This window comes from Oculina patagonica, chromosome 3 (genome assembly GCF_052425735.1).
Source record: "Oculina patagonica isolate OP01 chromosome 3, crgOcupat, whole genome shotgun sequence".
NCBI classification, from domain to species: domain Eukaryota; kingdom Metazoa; phylum Cnidaria; class Anthozoa; order Scleractinia; family Oculinidae; genus Oculina; species Oculina patagonica.
This window is the reverse complement of record NC_135760.1, coordinates 9,206,486-9,226,994: the sequence shown is the minus strand read 5'-3', so window position 1 is coordinate 9,226,994 and position 20,509 is coordinate 9,206,486. Positions and strand designations below refer to the sequence as shown.

The 20,509-nt window shown below is 40.4% G+C and overlaps 2 protein-coding genes and 1 long non-coding RNA gene across 3 annotated transcripts in view; 1 reads left to right on the top strand and 2 right to left on the bottom strand.

Annotated features, from left to right (window-relative positions):
- Positions 1-1,532, bottom strand: part of LOC144646478 (uncharacterized) — an 81,406-nt gene extending 79,874 nt beyond the window's left edge. Inside the window, exon 1 of the long non-coding RNA XR_013569425.1 lies at positions 1,205-1,532. This is a non-coding gene — a long non-coding RNA (uncharacterized LOC144646478). The remainder of the gene's footprint in view (positions 1-1,204) is intronic.
- Positions 1,533-2,107: 575 nt separating this feature from the next.
- On the top strand, positions 2,108-7,977 carry LOC144646436 (dapdiamide synthesis protein DdaC-like). The gene is made up of 4 exons (XM_078506026.1): positions 2,108-2,228; positions 4,160-4,723; positions 6,153-6,359; positions 6,903-7,977. Exons 1-4 carry the CDS (start codon positions 2,226-2,228, stop codon positions 7,305-7,307), a joined length of 1,179 nt encoding a protein of 392 aa, XP_078362152.1. The 5' UTR covers positions 2,108-2,225; the 3' UTR covers positions 7,308-7,977.
- A 147-nt stretch (positions 7,978-8,124) lies between these two features.
- On the bottom strand, positions 8,125-20,509 carry LOC144646444 (D-aspartate oxidase-like). Its single transcript, XM_078506036.1, has 10 exons — positions 20,315-20,509; positions 17,440-17,557; positions 16,184-16,263; positions 15,089-15,154; positions 14,258-14,312; positions 13,469-13,570; positions 12,983-13,068; positions 12,106-12,226; positions 11,006-11,119; positions 8,125-8,581 (listed from the first exon to the last, which is right to left on the bottom strand). The coding sequence occupies exons 1-10, from the start codon at positions 20,500-20,502 to the stop codon at positions 8,465-8,467; spliced, it is 1,047 nt and encodes a 348-aa protein (XP_078362162.1). The 5' UTR covers positions 20,503-20,509; the 3' UTR covers positions 8,125-8,464.

Below are 20,509 nucleotides of genomic sequence, written 5' to 3'. Positions count from 1 at the left end.
CTAAAACGTTGCTAATAGTTAACCAAAGGGAACTCATTTCGTGACAATTGATTATTTCTGCTAGCAAATCATCTAGCAAAGCGCACTATTACTAAAAATAGATTTCGCCACATGATACCCCCCCTGCGTGAGTCGGACAACAATTTTAGTTTTGGCAAAGGCTTTGTATGGAGGGGACGCATTATTGACAAGCAAAAAAGGGCGAGAAAGGCACAATTTGAGGCCGAGATTCTCGAAAGGCTCGAAAAATGATAGATTTCAAACATTTTTGCTTTAGTAAGTGAAAAACAGATTGAAGGTATCCAAAAAATGGCCCAAAATTGAAAATTTCCACTGCAAAATTATTCAGGCTGCCGAGAAATTTAAGCGGCGGATAGCGAATTACTATCGAATTATATAATTGCGAAGGATAGCACTTGTATGTTTGCTTCATTTAGGCACCGGAAAGATCGTCGGTTGCAAGAAGTTCAGAATTCTTCCCGAATTTGACGGCACTGATCGCCGGCCATCCGATCTGTTTCGACACATGATAGATAGAGGGCGAAAATATTATGCTATTCAAACGCCTTTCTAATGGAATTGACGGCGGGTTTGATTTAAATAAAGCTATTATTTATCCCCATTACTATTACAGACTGCAGCTACAGCTGCCGAGCTCGAACAGTGTATAATAATAAATAGTATTTGCCGCGACAATTGTGTAACGAAATTGACCTCTTTAAATATTCGGGTCAGGCAAAGGGACCGATCGGACGAGCGTTTCTTTGTGTAATTTTGTGGTGGCATAAATCTGAGGTTAGCTCTGTTAGCTCGGTTAGCTCTTACAGAGCGGTTTGTCTGTCTGAATTTTGACTCACACCGGGGGTCAAATTCTGTGACGTCATTAGTGCGCTTCGCTAATTGCAACATCATTAAATGTGTTAAGTGATATTTATAAGTGTGTGTGTAGCCTGTTGTGAAATTACTTCCGGTGGAAGCAGTAAACGTTAAACGTTTCTTCCGTTCAGAAGTTAATGCATCGCCATTAGAAAAATAAACAGCAACTGTTTTGCTGGAAATGTAGTCGTTAGAAATGGGATGTGTAGCCGTAAGGTAAAGAATAATGAGGAGAAGCGGCTTTTGGTAATATCCAAACGAAAATTTATTTCTCAATGTGGGGTTAAGATTGCGTGACGAGACAAAAGGTAACTCTGTCGTGCGTAACCTAACCTGCGATCAGGCGTTATTTTTCTGTATTAAGCCGAGTAGAAATCTTTCTAACTCGAAAGGAAACAACTATTTCGATTAAACATGTTAAAGGCAAACGTCAAAGTTTACCTTTTTTAACCAAGCCAAAGTATATGAGTCGCAAAGCACCCAGCCGTCGCGACTGACAAGTACAGCATTTACTCCGCGAAAATAAAAAAATGCTTGAACTGAAAGACGTTTGAATTCTTCCATGATATGTTCGAACAACAATGCCCAGGATAAACCTTCTACTTATACTAACTTCATGCAAAAAAAGTCGATATCTCGAAGAGATCTTTGATCTATTTTTGCTTGTTGCTGAAGTTTGTGCAAACAGGATCAGTTGAGTGATACATTCATCTGGAGCCGGTTTTACTGGTTTTAGAGCGGAACAGAAATTCCGAAAGCTAAAATATACAAGCTAATTTTATCTGCCGGCAAATAGAAATGTAAGTGCAGAAAATCTGGGAAAGGATATGCGCTTGATGGGGACGTTAGCTTGTAAACATTTGCGACAGCTTACCTTGATCAGCTTGATTGTTTACGGCGCTTTTTTGAGCCACCTCCCGGGAGGTTGTCGTTACACAGTCTGAAATGTCAGTCGAAGGGCAGAACAAAGGGAGGGGGAACAATATCATTACAAGTCGTCACGCCACACAGATCAGATAAATCTGATCTTCCCTCCGATTAGTTCAGATTGCGCGTTCTTAATAACCTGAACCAAGACAAAGCGCTTATTTCCCTTGAGTCAGGGAGCTTATTTTCAACCACCCATCCGAATTAATTAATATTCCATATTAGTGACAGAATGTAACTCTGTCCTGCGCGATGCGTGACGCGCCTTTGGAGGAGGCCGAGGGCAGACTGGTGCTCTGCGTGACCGCACACCAGAAAAAAAGCCGGTTTGGTATAAAAATTTGGGATTGGTTTCAGGTGTCCTAAAACAGTACAGTTTTTTAGTTGAGGCTGCTTGATCAGCGAAGGAAAAAGCAAGAATAATGGTGAGCTATCCTAAATGTTAGAAATACGTTACTGTTGTGTAACCTTCCGTGTATTCTTTCGCAATTTATAATTTCGATCTTGTTCGCAAGATTGAAATAGCTTTAGGTATTAAGTTTAAATGTAATAAGAGCTCTCTTACGCCGGGCTCTTACGATGTCGCCGGGATTCGAACAAAAAGTCAAAAGAATGCATTTTCGTTTTCCCTCTCTTTATCTCCGAAAACAACATCGGTTCGAAATTATTTTACGTCGAAATGCGGTCAACTCAAGTGTATCGGGACCACCAAGAGTATCTCGACAACAACAACGGTTTTTTTAGCGGTTATTTCTCGATTAGTTCTGGATACATGCACTGTTTAGCAACTACTGATGTTGGTTGTGGACATGTTAAACGAGATCTTGCATAAACATGAACAGTTAGCAATACAGAATGTTTCTAATCTTTATTGAATTCATCGACAAGCTTATGCAAATTCCAGACATTGGCATGGTATTGTGTCTGCGTGACAACACTTGAATTGCGCAACAGTCATTTTTGAAGGATTGCTTTAGACAGTTTAGAACACAGGCGTCCCAAACTCACGATTCGAGAAATCGATCGAATAAATGATTTGTGTAAGCGTATAAATGTTTTATGTAAGCGTATGTAATGAATGTTTGTTAAATGTAAAAAGCGTATCGAGTGGGACGTGACTGCTTGAAGTGCGTGGTGTTGTGTTACAATTTAGGCCGTTGGGAATTTGAGCGCTCCATAAGACTTTGTACGGAGTTAAAAAATAACGTGGAATAATATAAAATTTTACCTTCTTTTCAGTAAAACAAAGAAAATGTACTCACCTCTCTTGGTTTCTGTTGTCCTTTTGGGCTATTCCAGCGTTTTTTTTTTTTTTTTTTTTTTTTTTGAGGCTTTAAGTTTTTTGTCGTAGAAGGCCACGACGGCCGAATATTGAAACACAACACTGCGCTCTTCAGTCACATAATTCTACTCGATACGCTTTATAAATCATTCATACGCTTAGGATTTCTCGAATCGTGAGTTTGGGTGTCTGTGATGGGAGGGCAAAGCAGTGGAGCTGAAAATCACCTTTTGTTAATACCAGAGCTATGCTCATAAATTGACTCAGAAACCTCACCGAAAACAAAGATACAAACGACCAAAGCATGTCGGCGGAGCAGGGGGGCAGGGGAGCTGTAGCCCCCCTCCCCCAAAACGAAAATTTGGGGGGACTCAGCCCCCCCCCCCCCCCCCCCCCACGCCACGTTTCGGTGCCGAATCAATGCAAGATATTCCGTTTCGTGAGTGAGTTCAAACTTCCTTGGAAGTCTTCGGGAAACTTCGTTTATCTTCGGAAAAGTTTGAAACATGATCGGACGCGTTTGTATCGGCAGTATGGCCTTCGAACAACAATCGGAGAATCTTCGGAAACCTTCGATCTAGAAACTGCTCAAAAACAGAAAGTTGCTAGAATGGAAAAAAGTTGCTCCAAAATTAATATCAAAACCCGCCGAGTATTTTTGGGACAGTCTAAGCCCCCTCACGGTCCAAAACGCTCCGCTGCCTCTGTGAAGTGAGGCAATTCATTTTCGATTCAAACGTCGCTCGTATTTTCAGTTATAAAATTCTCGGACTCCCCTGGAAAATTCTTATATTTCGACTGTTGACCACTTATGGGATATTCGATGCGTAACATATCCTGCAGACGAAGACGATTTTCCACACCGTGTTCGTTCACACCAAAGCGGAACCGAGCTGTTAGTAACCTGCCCATTTATTGGGGAACTTGGGATGACGGTGGGGGGGGGGGGGGGGGGGGGGGGGGAAGGCACTTGGGCACTTTCTTCGATCTGCCCCAGGTGAGGTCTGACGGTTATTTTGTTGTTGACGACGAGTCTGACAATGCCAATGATTACGTTTTTAACACCCTTCGCAGATCATGGCAGCCCGTGTACTAGCTACAGCTTCGAGATTTTCATCCGGCTTTAGAACTCCAAGCAGAAGAATTATCATCCATCTTTCGTCACCACATATACGTACCGCAGCCACAGCCAGCATATTTGAGCAAATACCTAGAGAAGAGCTGGTAACAAAATTCAAGTCGAAGCTAAGAGACAGACAGTTTCTCCCAGGCTCCTCGGGTGGTGGTTTCCCAGAGTTCCTAGCAGAGCCAAGGGATTCATTCCCACTCGGTGTGAGAGTTAATAACAAGACCCAGTCCTCTCTCGCCGAGCTGTCTAAAAAATGCATGGAATACGTGGAGGAAAACTTCCCACATAGCCCCGCGATATTATTCCGTGATCTGCCAGCTAAAACAGCGGAGGACTTTTCAATCATTGCTCAAGCGGTTCAAGAAAAAACCTTGACCTACGATGGTGGTACGGCTTTTCGCACCCAAATTGACAAAGGTGCTGGAACCTACACAGCCAGCATCGACCCAGCAAGTTATACGATAGAACCACACAATGAAATGTCCTTCAATGATGTCTTTCCCTCCAAGGTAGGCGGACGCATAGCTGCATGGCTTTCTAATGCCACGCATTCTTAATTAGCCATGTTCAAAACGAGCAGGGGACTGGGTACGAATATTCAATATCGATTGCACTGAAAAACTGGGCCCGTCATCTGAAAGAGCATCCAAAAATTATTAACTCAACCAAATTTGAGAGTTATTGGTTTAAACGCATAGGTATGGTTAACTTTTAGAAATTGCTAAAATAAGAGATCTTAGTATGGATTGGAGGGACAGCTGTCCATCCAGCTATACTAAGCTCTCTTATTTTAACGATTTTTAAAAGAGTTCCATGCCTTTGCGTTAAAACCAATTACTCTCAAATTTTGGTTAAGTTACTAATTTTTGGATGCTCTTTCAGATGACGGGCCCAGTTTTTCAGTGCAATCGATATTGAATATTCATACCCAGTCCCCTGCTCGTTTTGAACATGGCTAATTTCTCCCCAACAAGATTGTGTGACTGCACATTGCAGACCAGCTGTCACCTCACGTCCATTGGGAGGGGGGGGGGAGGGGGGGGGGGGAGTAGCCAGCTTTTTAAAGACTTGTAGGTCTGGCCAATCGCTTTTTTGAGGTGTTGGGGCGGGGAATTTCACCGGGGAGTGTTTTGAGATCAATACCCTAAGAAATACTTTGTCGTTCCGACTTCTTGGTGACACTGTGTGTACTTCGACAGCTCCTAAATGCTAAAATTTCCCAGGAATTGCGCCAATTTTTGTTCGTTCGTGTGTGTTTGCCTGTCACCTGGCTAACCCACAAGGCTCAACAGTTTGCACTTGTTAGATGAGCCTTGATCTCACCAGGAAAGGGGAGTTGCGACATGTATAAATGATGCTAAGATATGCTAAAAATTTCTTGTTTCTATTCTATAAAAAATATGAATAGGCCGAAACATTTGTAGGCCCGAGCCTACAGTTCTATAGGCTAGCTACGCCCCTGACGTCTTTGAATTGCTAGATTGATTCTGGTCCGAATTAAAGTCCATTATTCCAGTTTCTCGACCTCGTTTTTCCGTCTTCTGACTTTTCCATCGCAGGGTTACCCCCTATGACGCACTATGCGAGAACGTGCCCAAGGGCACAACACAATGACCCCAGGCCAGGGCTCAGACACGAACCGCTCGATCCGGAGTCCAGCACACTATCCTTTACCTATCCTCTACCTATGACCTTTGTGCCCAGTTCAAATAAGTTGTCGATGGTAGTCGTGAGCGAAGCATTGTTCAACGACCCAATCCCGGGAAACATGACTGAGAAATAGATTATTTCATACAAACCTATTTTAATGTGGTGTTTTTTTTATACGGCTCCATTCCTCCTAGCCTCCCACGCAGTCGTTCTTAGGGGCGATCGTGTTTCCTACATTCCTCCCTGACATTCTCCTTGCTTAGCTTCTATGTTTGATGTCTCTCACAGGTGTTCTTTTTCTGCCTAAAAGAAGCTGCCGATGGTTGTGGTGGTGAAACACCGCTGGTGAAAAACAAGGAACTTCTCTCCAAACTGGATCCTGAAGTTGTGCAAAAGTTTGAAGAAAAGAAACTGCGATATGTGCGGTACTTGCCGGACAAATCGCGCGGGGACTACATGAACTGGCAGCACGTCTTCTTCACTGAGAACAAAGAGGTTGGAATATACTTAGCTTTTTGTTTCCCTCGGTTCTCCATACATGTTTCCCACTACTCCGCCTTGAGGAAAAAAAAAATAAAAAAACTACCCCCAAACCTTTGGGTCCAACATCCTCAGTTGAAGGATCTAAAGACTGATTTTGGCACATTGTAGTTTCCTATACAGTGCATAAAACAATTGGACTGTTTCGCCTAAGTAAACAATTATTAGTGATCTTCGCTCAAAGTTTCACTATTTCAGAAAAAACGGTCCCTGAAAAATTTTCTATCCGACTTCCCTTAGCCTACCGGCCCTTGTTTTTTCTCACCCAAGACACCTAAGCCTTCCCAAGATGGCGGTCGCTGCATGCGCATTTGCCCGCTCGAAATACCTTGTACTGCAGGCTAGATTCTCAAACAAAGAGCGTTTTGCGTCTTGCTTTAAACCTTTAAAAATGCGGGGGTCGGGGAAGGGGGGTGAGTTGGAGTACAGTTTGGCACTTTGATCAAAATTTATACAAATTGTAACAGCGAGGGTCTCAACTTTCTACTTTTTTTTTAGGATATCGAGCCCCGAGCAAAAGAACAAGGGTACAGTGTCACGTGGGATCCGAACGGGGATTTGTACTTGTGGCAAAATAGAGAAGTCTTCATTCCACATCCGCTGACCGGAGAGAAAATATGGTTCAATCAGGCAACCTCACACCATGGCTCATACTACCAGGCCATGCCAACGTTCCAGGGCACTGAGATCCCGGATGATAAGTTTCCCTGCCACAGTTACTATGGCGACGGAAGCGTCATTGAACCGGAAGCGTTGCAGCACATCCGGGCAAAGGCGTGGGAATGCGCAGTGGGGTTTCAGTGGAGGAGTGGTGATTTACTGGTAATGGATAACCTGGCTGTTCAACATTCACGGATTGGTTTTAGCGGCGATAGAAAGGTGCTCGCCTACTTGACTGCTTGATTGAACGATGAAGAGAGAAGGATAAAAGGCGTTGCTGCCTTTAAAATGTAACAAAACATGGATTCAACACTTCGACTGTTCGATCAAACCGTAATGAAACACAAACACTGACCAGGTGTAAAAAAAGAAACAACAACAACAACGCTATGTGTCGTGTAAACAAACCAGTTCGGGGATCAAGTACCGTGTTCGGTCACAATCTCTGCAACTGAGCCCGTCGTTTAATTTCCAGCGGCAACTTGCTAAGCAACGTGACGTATCCTTTCGGAGTGCTCTGGACCGTCGTGCTTAGTTTGATTCGAAAATAAGGCTCGCCAATGGCTTCGGAAACTAGTCGGTACTACGAAGATTTGCCGAACATGGTACTTGTTCCCCGGACTGTTGCACTCTCGTTCCCAGCGTCCTAGCTCGTCTTCTCGAGCGAGGAAGTATGGGAGCAACATGTCTACTGCTTATAAAACATAAATACCAAACAAACAAAACAACAACAACAAAAATGGGGTTACTTTATTTACGTAATTATATCTGAGTGTGTAGTTTTGGGGTAATATATGTGGGTATAAAGCTCTCGGGCCGGCAATGTTTTAAAGAAGTTATTTGTAACGTCCGTTAGTTATTACGACAGAATACTTGCCGTTTAGTGTGCAATAAAGTAACATAATTACCATTATCAATTTTAATTAAAAATAATAGCTTTAAAAAGCTTTTTTTTTTTGTTGTATCCTACGTGAATGCAACTGCGGTTGTTTTGCAGAGCTGTTACAATTTTTTGACTACTCAACCCCCCCCCCCCCCCCCCCCCCCTCCCTATTCTTCCAGTGTCTGCAATACAGCAATATGGAGTATATTCAAGCCCAATACCTAAGCATTTTAGTGCTTAAAATAATTGTCTGTTAGACGAACGCAAAATCCTGGGATCTAATAGGTCGTCACTTGCTTCAATTTATCAAACTGATGTCTGACATTTCCCTTACATAGAGTAAAACTCGTGTCATTCTTTTAGTGAGCTGCGGTACTTTTTTACAAGCTTTGAGGTTAAAAAAAGGAAAAGAATCATTGTTGTATGAGTATTGAATCCTAGTCGTTCGTTCGCCCCAAAAAATTTACTGTGATAAAAGGTCAAAGTAGCTACGTAGTTCTGTATTTTGATGATTGTTTTACAATTTCGCCTTTTGCTCTTGCGCCAGAAATTGAAAGACTAAATCCGTGGTGTCCGCGGCACATCCCCAATGTACCGTGAGTCCAGAACCGCCATGGCCATAGTTATGGACAACCTACAAACCAGAAAACAGTACAATGAATAACGAATAGTCCATTTTACTGTTTTCTGCTCAGTGACCTGGCCTATGAATGGAAGTGAGGCTGGAGGTGACCTTGTTTTGATACAGACCTCACTGCTTTTGTTGTGTTAATCATGCTGTTTTGATGCAAACTACTAGTTTGCATTTACATGATAAAGAAGAGAGGTTTGTATCAATGCAAGGTCACCTCCAGCCTTACTACCATTCAAAGGTAGGTCACTTGGCAGGCAACTGTAAAATGGACTATTGCGTTACATAGAGAAATGGTAAACAACGCCAACCAAATCTGCAACTTCAGTTTCTTATGTTACTGTAAATCTGTATAATTTTTTATTGACTTATTAACACAAAATTCATTTCAGATGCAATATGTTCTCAGTCAAAATTTAACATAAAAGCATTTGGATCGGGTAGCAGCCCTCCCGAGGTCTCACATGAATGGCTCGTTACCCTTCGACAGAACGATAGACCAAAGGACAAGAACAATGCCCCTAGCCTACCGTATTTACTCGAATAAGCGCCGCGGCGCTTATTTAATTTTTCGCGCCTCAAGTGCGGCGCTTATTCGAGGGCGGCGCTTATTTGAGGGCGGCGCTTATTTAAAATTTGGCCGCCAAAAAGAATCTTATATTTTACAGTAATTGAAAATAGCATCTTTTGGTTGTCAGTATTCGTCTCTTGCTGAAGAGAGAACGGGAGGGGCGCTATGTGCCCTGGCAAAGTTCGCGGCCTTCACAGCATTATTAGAACTACGTATTGTAAGAATGGTGGATAGAAAAAACTAATGGGTGAGCGGTAAAACAATCACTTTGAACTGCAAAACATCGCTTTAGCTGGAAAGACATGTCAAAGTATGTTTTAGAGTTGCTTTGTCGGACTTGTAGTGTTAAGGTAGACGGAATTCATCAAATAAGCGCCGCATGGGGACTGCGGCGCTTATTAACTTTTTTGGCCCAAATGCGGCGCTTATTCGAGGGCGGCGCTTATTCGGGGGCGGCGCTTACTCGGGGGCGGCGCTTATTCGAGTAAATACGGTATCTCCAAAAACAATAGCCGGGGGGGGGGGGCACGCATATGAAAGTGACGGGGATGCACGTCGTCTCGCTTAGGGGTGTAAATTTCGGGTCTTTGGGCTCGCTAAGGGTGTTCGCGGCAAAACGCTAATATTTTTAGCCATAATGGTCTCGTTTAGGTTACACACAAAGAAATATACAAATATTAATTCTATTCTTAGTTTTTTGGTATTTTTTAGAGGTCAAGAAAAGCTTGAGCCACACCCAGATTGGACTCTTTTAGGGGTTCTTTTCAAAATTTCCGACGAGCATCCCCGTCCGTTTCATATAGGAGTCCCCTCCCCGGAACAATAGCAACTGCTACACTAGATGACCAGCAGAATTACAAGCTTATGAGAGCTGCTACTCTACTGGAGAACTTTGGTTTTTTATTAACTATACAACAGCCGATAGTCGTTGTACAAAAATGCAACATTGCGAGGGCTAACGGACTGCATTCCATCAAGACGCTTAGTTAACTGAATGTCATGGAAAGCAGGCAAATTCTACGAAGAGGAAATTCCCCAGGGGGGGTACTCCGACTTGTTAATGACGGTGATGATAGAAGGATTTTTTTGGGTTTGAAATTTTCGATTCCGGGATTTTTTTGGGTTGAAAAATTTGGCAAGTGTTTTTTTGGGTATCTTGATTTAGATAGAGGATTTTTTGGGGTATTAAAAACGAACTAATGTGCCTTTGCGCGGCCTTGGCGTATTTATGGTATGATGAATAAACAAAACGAGCGTTCTTCGTGTTATTTTATTGCACCTCCTGGCAATTTAGGGGTAATTTGACAAGGGATTTTTTTGGGTGATATTTTTGGTTCAGGGATTTTTTTGGGTAATGTCGGAAGACTTAGGGATTTTTTTGCCTCCATTCGATCATCCCCGTCATTAACAAGCCGGAGTACCCCCCCCCCCTGGGGGAAATTCATCTCTCGTGCAATACGTTCTTAGTCATAATTTAACGTAAAAGCGTTTAGGGTCGGGAAGCAGTTCTCGCAGAGTCTCGCATGAATGACTCGTTACCCTTCGACAGAACAATAGAACTAACAACAGGAACAATGCCCCTGGCCTATCTCCAAAAACAATATCAACTGCTACACTGATAACCAGCTTACGAGAGCTGCTACAGTGATGAAGAACTGGTTTTCTAACAGTACAACAGCTGACAGCCATTTTACAAAAATGCAACATTGCGAGGGCTAACGGACTGCATTCCATCAAGACGCTTATCTGAATGCTATGGTAAGCAGGCAAATTCTGAGAAGAGGGAATAACGCAGTCAACATTATTGCCGGAATTGTCGGGTTGTACGATAACAAATACTTATTTTCCATACTAACTTTTAGACTTGTTTCTTTTCCAAGTTTGTCTTTAAATTTCATGACTTCTTTTTCAAGCCGGACACTGGGTCGACCAGGCCGCAGCCCTACCCATGCTTGTAACACTGGAGCTCGCTAAAGAAGGAATGGCAATAAAACATTTACAATTAATATACCAATGGGGGAAAAAGCCTAACAAAAAATTCTGGGCTTCAACGGTATTCGAACTCGTGATCCGAGATACTGGTTTGATGCTGCCTCGTACCCAGACGCCTCTCTCTTGTTTTTAGGGACATGAGCGCGCAAAGGAGGAAGGGAAGGCTTACCAGCGAAAATCGAGGCGCCTGAGGAGGAGGCTGCCAACTCAGCTATGAAGCCACCGACGTTGGGACCCAGGTCATTTCTGTGGGTCCTATCTTTCCCAAAAAGGAATAGATGACAGAATACCTTAAGGTTACTATTTTTAGCGACTACTAATTTTAGCGATTTTTTCTAAGCAAGATTTAGCGACTATTAAATTAAGCGATTTTCCGAAAATTAAAAAAAATATATAATTGTTGCCCTACCTTCTGACGTTGTCATATATATAGTTGAACGGTATCCAGACAACTCGCCCCCTAGAAAATTCGCCCCAGATAACTCGCCCCCAATCTTAAGACAATATTATTTGTCCCCGACTTGTGTTTTGGTAAAAGAGAGTGAAAACCTGAATATTTCTCGTTCTTATAGCGTGTGCAAAAAGAGACAACTTTGGCAAACTGTTCTTTAGCAAAACGATTCGTAGGCAAAATTGGGGGCGAGTTGTCTGACATTCAGTCGAACAGGGCCACTATATTTAATTTTGTATTTTTCTGACGGGCGGGGGTATTAATTTAACGCGTGTTAAATTTAACCGAGACAACGTATAGCGAGTACTAAATTTAGCGATTTTGGCCCAACTCGCTAAAATCGCTAAAATTAGTAGCTGCTAACAATAGTAACCTTAAGGTAAATGAAATTGTTACATTATCACAAACTATACAATTTGTATGGTGACTCTATGTGAAAACTACGCAATCACACTGTATACACCAGTTTATTGTTGGATACCAATGATTTACACAATGAATTATTTTACTTACTTTTAGACTAGGAATAAGCTCTGACGTGACCTCTAAGATGTGCCTGGTATCATCAGCACTAACTCTTGTGTCAAAGTTATTGTGGTATCCAGTTCCCCCAAGAACAACTTCGCCATTTGCTCTGAGGAAATAGCGACGAGTTTTTAATAACTAGAATTGTGTTATTTCAGTGTTGATCTTTTAAATTTTTAAGAATGTCCAATAACTCGTAAAGGTACACAATGACTCTAGCCACTTTTAAACACTTGAAAGGGCTTTGTCACGGATTTTACCAGATTTTTGAACAGCCAAAATTTATATTTGTGTCGTAGGAAACCTACGAAATAATGGTCCATTCTTGTTAACAATTGCTATATCAGAGCACTGAAACTGTATACAAGCATGTTTGGCTGCGGATGGCTAAGATGTAAATGGATTGCAACTTGAAAAAGTGAGGCTAGCATTTTCAAGTTGTTTTCGTGCGTCTTCAAAAAAAATCGATATTATTTATTGATTTCTATCCCCAAATAAAGGTTATATCTTCCTTTTAGTTTAGATGTTCAAAGATAACGTTTATCATGGTTTAGTTGCCTGCCACTAATTTCAGAACAGTTTAGACTTAAAATCTGTGAAATCCCCGTGACATAGTCCCTTTAACACTTGAACTCTCTTGTAAAATATGTGTTAGCTTTTGAAATTAACCAGCCGAAACCAGTCTCCTTTGGGAAATTAATGGCCAACTGACTGCCTTTTTCTAATACAGACGTGTGCATAACTTAAGTGAAAAATGTGACAAAATTGAACTATAATGTAAAAGTGATTACACAATGTACATTTTGTTGGTAACAAAATAATGGTAAATTAGGTACGTGTGAAGAAATGTTCAATTCAGGCTTACTGTGGGAGAATATAGCAGTATCTTTCCTGCTCAGCAAGATGTTTGACACTTCTAAAGTAAGCATGTTTAACCCATGGTGCATATACCTACAACAAGAATTGGTCGACATAAGGTCAATTTAAAATATGAACTGCAGTGAAATCCAGATTTCTTAAACCTTCATGGAAAATAAAAATTGGTTCAAGAAAAGAGGAGCTCAAGAAATTGTGGGATAATAACCCAAAGGGTTGTTGTGTTAATTCTAACTGAAATGGGTACCAACAAATTAAGAACACTTTGAAGAATTTGCATCCCATCCTAAGGGAAGAGAAATATGACTATAGTCACACATGACACGAGTACTGGCCTGTCCAGGTACTAGGCTAAAATGCAGATTTCACCTTTACATATTTATTGGTAAAACCAGTTTATAAATTGCAACTGACCGGATCACAAAAAGAGACCAACAGGTACATGCGTAACTTTAGACCTTATAAATAAGCTTACCCTTAACACTTGACCTCTGACAGGATCCATGGAAAAATCGCTTACTAGTTCCCTTGCTCTCATTCCAGAGCAGTTAACTACAACATCATAAAGACCTGCAAGCTGTTAAATAAGATAAGACATACAGTCATCTCAATTAGACTTGGCAAAAACATTGCACCAGTATATTTACACATTGAAAATATAAAAATGGTTTAAACAGATCTAAAAATATAAAAGGATACTCTAAATTTTCGACCGCCTTCTGCGGTCTTCTATAGAGAATGATGGATTTTGCAAGGTTCGCAGAATTCTAATAAGTTGCATTGACGAATTGATTGATTGAATTCTGCGAACCTTGCAAAATGTTGCCAAAATCCATCATTCTCTGAAGAAGACGGCAGAAGGCGATCAAAAATACCATTTTTATATTTTAAGCTATGACCACAGATCGCTCCAGCAGTTTTATTTACAGATTTGTTGAACAGAAACAACAATAACAATTAAGAGTTCAATAACATATGAACTCTTAAGGTCAAAACCCAATTAACGATTGCATTTTTTGCTGCCATCAATCAAAATTATGGCAACAGCCAACGAACCATAAAAAAACAGAAACAAACAAAATGGATCAAAATCTACCAATCATCACCGAAAGATGCGACCTTTTGAGCTGGTTGAAGTGAGCTTCTGTAACCTGGGAAGTCTGCTTAGATTCATGACTGATGGCAGCTAAAAAACATAACTGCAGACTTGAGCAGAGTTATTGATCAAAAGGTGTAGTAAGTAACAATAAATGACTCCTCCCACCTCTTCCAATGAATCTATTGTTTTCTTCACAACCAAACCACCCAGACGTTTAAATCTATAAGAAATAACAAAAATGATACATGTGACTAGTATAATATCCATAGTACTTTTGTCGTCTAAAATTTGACTCGCAATGATTTGTACGACATTGCTGTATATACTAATATTTAAAAACATAAACATAAACAAGGCACAACGTATTTGATTTTTTAACATAACTATTTTTATTGTTTTTATTTTAGTTCTATCAAACTTTCAGACGTTTTCCTCCAACTTGATTAAATTGCAAAAAGTAACTTAAAGAAAGTGTGCAACTTTTACCGGGGTACATCATTTTAAATACCGGTACATCTATGTATTCAAGGTAAGGAAAGCTGATTGTTTAGTTTTAGTTTCCATGGTAACAAGCATCGCTGACAGATATGGTGACAGTTCTTCAGAACAATCATTTCTACCTCTTTCACATATAAGGAAATAAAAAAATGTTTACACTTATTTTTGTATCAAGCATGATAACTGACAGAAATATGTGTACGTTATACTTTACCAGTGCTGGAAATTACTGTCGGTCATCGGACGTTGTCCGATCAAATATGCCAAAATGTCCGGCCAATTTTGCAATATGTTCGGACATGATGTCTGAGAACTTACGTGACTGTGTCTTGGAAAATTTAATGTGTTTGATTTAAAATGCAAATTGATGTCCGACCAATTTTCTAATATATCTGTTCAAAATAAAAGTTTGGAAGGACACATGTCCTTGTAAGTAAGAACAATTATTTCCAGCACTGCTTTACTGTTGGACAGTACCTCCAAAAGAGCCACTGTTACCTTTCAAGAAGCCATGGGTGGTATTGTTTTCCATTAAAAAACTTTGTTACAAAGGAATATCCAAATCTACAAGACAGTTGAAAACAAAAAAAATTATGAGCATAAGTTGGTCAGAGAGACACAACAGGCCAGTATTATAAGAATAACTCAATCAAAAAAACAATATTTTAACCCATTGGCTCCCGTGCCAGCCTAAACCGGCTGTGACGAACGTTGCCCTTTGCTCCACTTGTGACGTCAACATCTTTGATCAAAAAAGGCATCATTTATACTCAATCTCTGAGGGAGGAAAGTTCTTTTCAATGATGCCCAGATAAGAGGGATTGGGTCAATTGAGCTTGAAATACCCACAAAAATGCTTGGAAATTTGAGTGGAAAACTCGTAGGAGAATTTGCTCCAACCAGCCTTGGCTCCTCAATGGCCAATATTTCCTGTACGTTTAGAAGGCGCTCTCTTAGAAATTCTTAAACTGCAAGCAAGCCCATTAAAAGGCCAACAACTGCAGCAAAAAGATAAGAAAAGGAGAAAAAGGAAAAGGGAGAAAAAAAAAGCCTAAAGTGGTAGGGCACCTTCTATCTCCAATATTATTTATCTTACTATCTAATGTTGCAAGGGACGTATTGAGTAGCATAATTAGCTCATAACTGACCAGAAAATGTCAAAAAATTCCAAAAAATATGCTTTTTTCAAAAATCTCCGGGAGTCAATGGGTTACCAGTAATATTAAATTTATTTAGTGTCAAGTATTTTTTCAGCTTGGGAATACTAGATGCATTTTTTTGAATATATTTCAAGTGTTTTTGTGTTTACGGAATCCTTTGTGCATGCCTAACAGCTCATGACTCAAAATCCGGACCCACTTGTGGTCTGCCTTTTTGTAGGCGACCATCCATTTTAAATTTCAATTTTATCTGGATTTTGGTTTGTCGTTTGTCAGTTGCAAGACAGGACTTGTAAGCATCACCTCTGTGAAAAAAAATTATAATCAAACATGATGATTGATCAATTTATTTGCATTTTGTTATTAGTGGTTTTAAATTTAATTGAACATGCAAGGAACATGACTTTAGATATAACATCATTAATATACTCACTTTGATGGCTGCGGAAATTTATCAAGTTCCTTTTGACTGAGGAGATAATACCCATCAACCAAGTCCTTCCAATAGGGCTCCTACAGGTAAATAAAGTAGTAACTTGTTATTCTCTTTATGGTCAACAGAGAAATTCTCCATACTGATTTGTATATGTACATTTTTTTTACCCAATACCCAATCCAGCATGCCTAGGAGCTTAAATACCATAAAATTCTGGTTATAAGCCCTGGGCTTATACAACTTCATAAGTGGTTCTGGGTGGGCTTATAAGCGGAGGGGCTTTTATCCGGGAGGGCTTATACACAGAATAAAAAAATGTTTCGAAACAAGCCACGGGAGTGTTAATCGAAATATGTTTTTAAGTTTAAAACGCATAATAAAGCAACATTAAGCCCTGTTCAGTACTGTGAACTGGCAGAGGGGGGCTTATATCCAGAGGGGCTTATAATCGGATGTTTTTTTTTTGTTTCCAGGTAGATGGGCCTATAACCAGGGCAGCTTATAAGCAGAGGGGCTTATAACCGGAATTTTAGGGTATTCTGCTTTTTCGGCAAGGTGCAGCTCCAGAAAATATCCATACCCTCCCCCTCCTGTGGAAGGTTATAAGGGGGTGAGGGTTCTCAATGGGGCTTAACTGGAATTTCAAAGAATTTTTGGAAGATCTTAAAGATGCTTGATATCATTGATAGGGATTCTAAAAAAGAGCAAAGATCTAATAAGCAAAGATCAGACCTGGTAAAAATCTTTGTCAGAATTCTTGCATATTATTACTGATATTTTTTTTTTTTTTTTTTTTTTTTTTTGCATTTAATGAATACTTTATTTACAACAAAGGCACTACATAAATACAATTAACAAATAACAAATAAGAAAAAAATACATAAATGTCAGTGCGCTCCCTCTACAGAAAATTGAAATTAACTAAATAAATATAATTCCTCGAGTTACAATGCATTACTTACCTAAATGAAGCCAAAATAAATAAATGTTACAATTACAATGGTGTGGGCAGGAAAGGGGAAGAGAATAAGGTAATAAGCGAAATAATTCATTACATTAATTACTGATATGATTAATAAGCCCTTGTGATGTACAATTAAGGAGGTCATCATTGCTTATAACTTCAAAATCAGCTACAGAATAAATAATACTATTACAGAAGTCCTTCTTTTATTGATCACTACTGAACAAGTACAGCACATAAAAATAAATCACACCTAGTTGAGTTATATAACCATGCAAGGAATATGTACCTCAACAATTTCATCATAAATAGAAACACAAGTTGTGGTGTACAATGCTAGATCTTGCCCTGCATCTTCTCTCTGCGACAACTTCTCTAACTCTTCCAGAGTTACACTAAACCATTTTCTAGTTTTTAAACAAAAAAAAAATCAAGTCATTCTAAGTTTATATATATGCTCTCAAAATATTAGAACCACATAACCGGAGAAGACATGTGTGTCTCCCCTTGGAAAATCAATCAGTTTGCTAAACCCTATTCCCCAGGGTTTATTCCGTATACATCCCACACCAAAAATACAAAAGACTTCCCCAACGTCCTTTGTTATTCCAGCATAAAATATGTCAGGTCAGTTAAAACACACGGACTATGCTCCTACACCAGTATGCTGTGCAGTTTTAAAAATCGACACCAAAGATCTTTGACGTATCCTATAAAATACAGGGGACACACTGCCCACTAAAAAGTGCTGACAGCTCCTCATTAGGCCAGGGGGTGCTGATAACATTTATCCCAAAAACTTTTTAAAGTTTTAAAAAATGAATGCAGAAATTACACCCTTAAAAATGAGATATCTACCCTCCTTTACACCTCCCCCACCCCCCATCCCTTCTCGTTCTCCTGATTTTATCTGAGAAAGCCATCAGGGACATCTATGCCAACTCTCCCGGATTATCCGGGAGTCTCCCAAATACAGGCCGAATCTCCCGGTCTCCCGTACGGGTCGTCAAATCTCCCGGATACGAAGGAAAGCTCTTAAAATTGCATGGTTTAACGCTTATTTTGGCCAAATCTGGGAGAAAATTTAAAAATTTTTGACGCATTTTTGTGGATGACTCGGCGAAGCTCTATTTTTTGTGCCGTTTTAGAGGTTTAGAAGAGGTATCTTCTTGCAAAATTGGTGGTCTCCCGGATCTCGATTTTTCTAGGTTGGCATCGCTGCAGGGATGGCGGGGGGGGGGGGGGGGTGAAGGGAAGGGTTGGTATCTCATTTTTTAGGACTAAAAAAGGAGGTATATATTTAAATGCCAAATTAAATTGGAGGTGACCAATTTGATTGTATAATGAAATTGAACGCTAAAAAATTGGAACGATGTTTCGACCGTTCGACGGTCATTTTCAAGTTAGGTGTTAGAATAAAATTACATGTAAGCTTATAAATATAGTAAAAGCGCTAAAATATGTACATACAAACAATAGACAATAAGAATAAAAAGGCTAAAAATGGCTAAAAATAACTTTGTGCGAATGGCATGCATAGTTGTAAAGTTATCTAAATAAATATATATTTCAGCGCTAACATAAGCTTAATTACAGGCGATAATGTCGTGTCCATTGGATCAAAGGTTGTGCAACATAATCACAAAATTATTACAGTTAAGCCACAGGCAGACAAGTCTCTGTGTTTGAGGCAGCGTGACGTAAGCGTCACGGTATGCGCTATTTGATCCCATACATTCACTGTAATTTGTAACGATTGACCTCCGCTTGAGTCAACTGATCGTGAGAAATGCTCCATAAAATACTTAATTTCGCATCTTTTTATCCCAAACTTTGATCTACTGTAAGCTAGATAAATAAAGTTCACTTACCTTTCATCTTTTGTGTGATATTTTGTGTTTTTATGGCGTTTTGAGGCCGTTAATTCCTCGACAGTCGTCACCGCCCCCAGCTAAAGTAAGAAAAAATGACAAGGCTGGCAACTTCGGTGGCCCGCCGAGATCGACAGCCTCCTAGTTTTCGGCCAATTTCTCCAATTCCACGAGTCGCTCGCCATCCAGCCTTTAACAAGTTAAAGGTAGGTAATTTTCAAAGATCTGTGCCAAAAATCACCGCAATCGATCGGTTCTAACACGCTTAAAAGCTGCCGCGAATTTCCAAGTTCGCTGCGAAATCGCCATCGTCAAAGGATGTGAGAAAGAGAGGTCAATCATAACGCCGATATCAAATTCAAATTAATCGAAAACAACGGTCAGATTACGCCCGCCAGCGACAAAATTAACCCTTTCCCCATCCCACAGCGCACGGCATGTCAGACGAAAGACCCATATCAATCCACCCTGTGGGATGGGGAAAGGGTTAATTTTGTCGCTGGCGGGCGTAATCTGACCGTTGTTTTCGATTAATTTGAATTTGATATCGGCGTTATGATTGACCTCTCTTTCTCACATCCTTTGACGATGGCGATTTCGCAGCGAACTTGGAAATTCGCGGCGGCTTTTAAGCGTGTTAGAACCGATCGATTGCGGTGATTTTTGGCACAGATCTTTGAAAATTACCTACCTTTAACTTGTTAAAGGCTGGATGGCGAGCGACTCGTGGAATTGGAGAAATTGGCCGAAAACTAGGAGGCTGTCGATCTCGGCGGGCCACCGAAGTTGCCAGCCTTGTCATTTTTTCTTACTTTAGCTGGGGGCGGTGACGACTGTCGAGGAATTAACGGCCTCAAAACGCCATAAAAACACAAAATATCACACAAAAGATGAAAGGTAAGTGAACTTTATTTATCTAGCTTACAGTAGATCAAAGTTTGGGATAAAAAGATGCGAAATTAAGTATTTTATGGAGCATTTCTCACGATCAGTTGACTCAAGCGGAGGTCAATCGTTACAAATTACAGTGAATGTATGGGATCAAATAGCGCATACCGTGACGCTTACGTCACGCTGCCTCAAACACAGAGACTTGTCTGCCTGTGGTTAAGCTTAATAGTATAGGGGGCAAATTAAGCTTAAAGATCGCTTATTGCTTGTCCAGAAAAAAGATTTCGGTCTCTGCTGAGTTATTTTTATTTGATTTGATTTGTGTCGTCCAAAATAGGTGTTGGGTTAGACTTCGAAGAGAAGGGTTTTCCTCTGTTAAAAAATACCAGAAAATACGCTTACCTCTGTAAGGGAATAGGTGTATTTCCCATCACAAAAGGGAGTATAAGTCCTGCCGCGCCATCACTGGTTGTATTGGGCGAGAATGCATCTGCTATTATAGTGACTTTAAGGGTGGGATCTCTTTCAAGAATAGAAACAGCTGATGCAAGGCCGATAACGCCTGCACCAACCACTGCAATGGACGCCATGTTTATA